Source organism: Serinus canaria, chromosome 2 (assembly GCF_022539315.1).
Source record: "Serinus canaria isolate serCan28SL12 chromosome 2, serCan2020, whole genome shotgun sequence".
NCBI lineage: Eukaryota > Metazoa > Chordata > Aves > Passeriformes > Fringillidae > Serinus > Serinus canaria.
The window spans coordinates 34717740-34722973 of NC_066315.1; the positions used below are offsets into that span (position 1 = coordinate 34717740).

Sequence of the window (5234 nt, forward strand, 5' to 3'; positions counted from 1 at the left end):
AAGAAGGATGCTTGATGAGATACAAGGTAAGACACAAATTTTCTTTCAGCAAATGGATTTATTGACAATTGACTATAACCATGTACAGCATCTATGCATCTCCCATTGGAAGAATATCCAGTGATAGAGCTAACGTTAGTGTGATACACAGCTTTACTCAATAATCCCACTGCCTTTCTAACAACAAACAGTGGTGTATTCCACAATCATAAATGGCCAAAAGCACCCAGGCGTCCAAAAGAACAGAAATTTTAAATTCTTAACAAAAAATGAAACCTGATACTGCATTCCCTCAATTTTAATTCCATTCAACATGGTGTCTATTGCAATGAATTTTAATCTATACACTGACGACCGAGTTTAGCCCCTGATATTCATGAAAACTACAGCCTGTCAAAATGAAATCCCAAAGGATTTCTTGCTACTGACCCAAGAAACAAGACTTCGACTTTTTTCTTTCTCCATGGAAAATACAAAGATTAAGGCAAATGATCTCTACACTCCCTCCCACAGAACATAAAGTCTTTTCTCTCTATTCAGTCATTGAACTCCAACTGAAGGTACCAGTTACTATGGTATCTTTTGTAAACACTTGTTCATCTGAAAAAAATGAAAAGAAAAAAAAAAGAGAGAAAACCTCCAAATTGCTTACTTGCAATTATGGTAATAAACAACTTGTAGTCACGAACACCTCGGGTCAGCAATGAATGCATGATATTGTGACAAATGTCTCCATAGTACATTAACACTTCTTTCAAGCCATTCAGTTCCACAAGAGTTCATCTGAGGTTGCACATTAAATTCAAAGGAGCAGAAGTTGTATCAATGGTCTCAGCACTTTACTAAACTCCATCTAAAAGATTTGCATTTAAAGTGCAATCCCGATTTGGACCTCTTTACCTAGCTCATTTGTAGACCACACAGAGAGAATTATTAATGTAAACTAAATCACCATATTTTGTAATAACAGGACCACATTCTGTAAATATTTAGGAAAAAGTCTGAGAAGTAGAGAGCAACTGACCATAAAATGATTAGCATTGCTCTGAAACCAAAAGCAAAATCCTAATTAAAAAAAAAAAAAACCACAACAACCAACAAACCAAAACAATTCAAACATTATATACTACTGCATAAGGGTTTAACTCTAGCATTACTCACCCAGCTACACAAAACACATAATCTAGATTAATACACAAAATGTTTTATTTCACAGTGAGGTACATAAAGCTTCTAACTTTAGTAGGCTAAGGCTAGGAGAGAATTGCCTGTTAGGATAAAGATTGTTTCACATTCCTGAAATATTCTCACCTATTATTGTTTCTGAAATAAGGCACCAATGATTATTTATCCATCAATAGTTCACCTCTGCACCCACCCATTTAGAAATGAAGATGGATTATGTGAGGGTCAGTGATCTGCTGACCATCATGGACCCAGACAACTACAGCACACATTAACGTGTACAAGTACCAAGCAGTATTTATTCAAAAACAATTTAAAAATAGCTCATTTGTAAACATTCTACAAAAAACTGTTAGTTTTTTCTTAGTGGTGTCAGCAATATATTCCTGTAGAACTAACCAGCTGCATTATTGTTTCTCGTTTACAGAAAAGTATAAAAGCACACTTGTGCACATTAAATTGCCTCACATTCGGTTTGAGTTGAAACGGCACAGCCTTCAAACCATTGAGCAAAAACCCCTACACTTCCAGCCCTCCAGACAACTCCTTGGTTGCAAACAGCTCCATGAAAAGACGACCCTCGATCCAAATTTTTGATTAGGAAGGGCTGGTGCCTTGGAAAAGACCTGTTCAAAGCTCCTCATACAGGGTCAGGCCGCTCACTGGAACTTGTTCCCAACCTGCAGTCGGAGGAAACCACCTGTAAAATAGCACACTTAAATTAACAGCTCTGAATTTCCTTAAGGGAGGCACTGGCTGCTGTTGGCAGCAGCTCCTGCCGTTTGCTCCTCATGGCAACGCACGGTTGCCGCCTGTCAGGGTTTTTCCTTGGGTTAGCGACGATTCCTGACAAAACGGTGAGGCGCCGCAAGAAGAAACCCCATCCCACAGGAAGCCTCAGCCCCGACCCGCAGCAAGGGCGGCTGAACGCAGCCACGGAGCCGCACCATCCCCTCGGAGGCCGCGACCCCTGGGCCCGCACCATCCCTTCGCAGAGCGGCGTCCGCCTTCCCCCGCCGCGGGCCCCGGCGGGCTCAGTCGGCGAAGCGCTGCAGCAGGTGCTCATCGCCGTGCCGGCCGCTGCCGCTGTCCATGAAGCGCTCGCAGGGGAACTCGATGAGGTCGGCCTCGCTGAGGGCGCAGGCGGCGGCGCCGCGGGGCGGCCGGTGGGACTGGAAGCCCGAGAAGTCGGCGGAGACTCCGGTGCCCATGGAGCGGAGCGGGCGGCGTGTGGAGTAGAGCTGCCGCACGTGGACCGGGGCCGACTTCCGACGCCGCCGGCCCAGCACCTTCTTGCGCAGCAGGCGGGCGGCCCAGGCGGCCAGAGCCGCCAGCAGCAGCAGCGCGTTCACCGCCAGCAGCACCAGCGTGAGCAGCTGCTGGTCGGGGCCGCGGGGCCCGCCCGCCGCCGCCGCCGCCGCGGTGCCGCCCTCGGGCAGGGTGACCAGCCCCGCGCAGTGGTCCCGCGGCGCCACCGGGCACACGCGGCCGCCCAGGACGCCCTCGACGCACACGAGGTAGGGGGTGTCCGGGCGGAGCTCCCGCAGCGTGGCCGCCGGCTCCCCGCGCTCCGGCAGGTACACGAAGCGCTGGAATTTGACGGCGGCGCCGAAGCGGTCGAAGAGGAGGCGGAATCGCGCCGGCCCCAGCAGGCGGGGGCTGCGGTGAGGCCGCACGGCCCAGCGCACCGTCACCCAGCTGGAGCCCACCGCCTCCACCGACAGGTTGTGCAGGAACAGCTTGTTGAAGTCGCACGGGTCGGACACCAGCGGCGGGACCCCGGCGGCACCGGCCCGTCGGGGCCACGCCGCTGCACTGGGCAGCGGTGCCGGCGTGGGGCTGGCGGCTATGGGCACCCCCATCATCAGGCGGGCGGTGGAGGCGGCCGGCGGTGGCCCTGGGGGCAGCCCCGCTGCACTGTTGTTGCCACCAAGTCCCTCGGGAGATGGCGGGGAGGGAGAGGCACCATCGGGGCAGGGGCCGCCGTCCTGCGGCAGCGGCAGCTGGGCGTCTTGCACGTAGTCGAGGTACTTGCCGGCCAGGGCGGGTGGCAGGTGGCACTGCACGAAGACGGTGAGCAGGCGGCCCTGGGAGTGCCAGGCCGACAGCCAGCGCTTGAGGCCGCGAAGGCGGCAATCGCAGCTCCAGGCGTTCCCTTCCAGCTCCAGGCGGTAGAGGGACAGGCTGGAGGCGAAGAGCTCGCCGGGGAGCGTGGCCAGTGCGTTGTCCCGCAGGCTGAGCTCCCGCAAGCGGCCGAGGCGGCCGAAGGCGGCTGGGTGCAGGGCGGTCAGTGCATTGCGGCTCAGATCCAGTGCCTCCAGGCTGTCCAGCGGCTCCAGTAGGGTGGCAGGTAGGTGGCTCAGCAGGTTCCCCTCCAGGCGCAGCTCCTTCAGCGAGCCCAGGCCCCTGAAAGCATCCGGGGCCAGGTGAGACAGTCGGTTGCCGCTGAGTGAGAGCTTTGCCAAGCCGGGCAGGTGCTGGAAGAGCCCCCCTGTGAGCTGCCGCAGGCTGTTGCTGGCCAGCAGCAGGGTGTGAAGGGAGCGCAGCGGCCCAAAGATGTCTGGGTGGCGAAGGGAGCTCTGCTGGTTCCCTGAGAGGTCGAGGAAGCGCAACTTGGCCAGGCCAGTGAAGGCACCGCGACTCAGCCAGCGGATGCGGTTGGACTCCAGGTGCAGATAGAGTAAGTTTGGCAGCCCTGAGAAAGTGGAATCGCCCAGCGAGCCCAGCTCGTTGCCATCCAGCCGCAGCTTGACAAGGCTGTCGAGGCCAGAGAAGGAGGCAGCGCTGAGACGGCCGATCTCGTTGGCGTTCACGTAGAGGATGCGCAGCTTGGCCAGGGTGCTGAGTGTGCCGGGGGCCAGTGCTGGCAGCAGGTTGTTGCCCAAATAAAGCTCCTCTAGCCGCTCCAGGCGCTCAAAGGCCTTGGGGTGCAGCGAGCGAATCCGGTTGTACTGCAGGTCCAGGCGCTGGAGCCCTGCCAGGCGGTGGAAGTCGAAGGCGGAGATGTTGGCGATGAAGTTGCCCCCGAGGCTGTAGGTGAGGATATCCTGCGGCTCGGCAGTCTTGGGCACGGAGCGCAGGCCCCGGTTGGTGCAGAGGAGGTGCTGGTGCTGCTGGCAGTCGCATGGCTCGGGGCAGATGGGCTCGGCCGCGGGCAGCAGCAGGAGGATGAGGGGGACGGAGCCCCAGAGCACCCGCGGCAGCAGCATCAGGCGGACCCGGCGCGGCGCCCCCATCCCGGGACGAGCCGTGGGCTGCTTCCCCCGCCGGCTTTGTGTCTCTCCGGCATCCCCTCCGCCTCCTCCGCGGCTGCTAATGGGCCCCTCCTCTGCTCCGCGCCGGGCTGAGCTCCGCACCGGGCAGGCAGGCGCGGCGGCGGCGGCTGCAGGTCGCAGTGCCCGGCACCATGGGCTCGGCCGGGGCGGGCGGGAGCGCTGCCGGGGCCGTCGCCCGGGCTCTGCCGCCCCTCGCGGCCCACGGGCTGCGGGGCGGCGGTGGCGGAGCCGGCGCTGCCGCGGGGGGCGGGCGCGCTGCGGAGCGGAGCGGGGCGGCTGCTCCGCCGGCCGGCTCTCCCAGGGGCGGAGGGGACGGGCGGGGAGGGGACGGCAGGGGGCGGCGGGCGGAGCGGGGAGCGGGAGAAAGACGAGCTCCGAAAGTTGCCGAGAAAACTCAGCGGAAATTCGTACTTCCCACACTGTGCCCTGGGGGACCGGAGGATCGGATGGAGCGGGGAGAGGGAGGACGGCGCGGCGGGGGGGGGGCGGGGCGAGGGAGCCCGCGGCCGGTCCTGGCTCGGCTCAGCCCCGGCAGCGAGCAGGGGTGCAGAGTGGGAAAGTAGGAATTGGAACCGGCTGTGGCTGCCTCCCAGCCACATGGGTTGCAGATAGAGCTGCTCATCGGGGAGGGGGAAGGGAACAGAAGTAAACTAGACGTCGTCTGCCCGCTCACCCCCCGCCCCCTTGTATTTAGAAACCTGCCAAAAGCAATAGTTACGGTTTACCACGGACTGAGGACTTTTCTTTGTGTTGAGCAAATGGCAGAGGACTAAG

General features: G+C 58.3%; 1 protein-coding gene across 1 annotated transcript; it reads right to left on the reverse strand.

Moving 5' to 3' along the window:
- Nucleotides 1-908: 908 nt before the first annotated feature.
- Nucleotides 909-4557, reverse strand: TRIL (TLR4 interactor with leucine rich repeats). Its single transcript, XM_050971422.1, has one exon. The coding sequence runs from the start codon at nt 4419-4421 to the stop codon at nt 2220-2222; it is 2202 nt and encodes a 733-aa protein (XP_050827379.1). The 5' UTR covers nt 4422-4557; the 3' UTR covers nt 909-2219.
- Nucleotides 4558-5234: the final 677 nt, after the last annotated feature.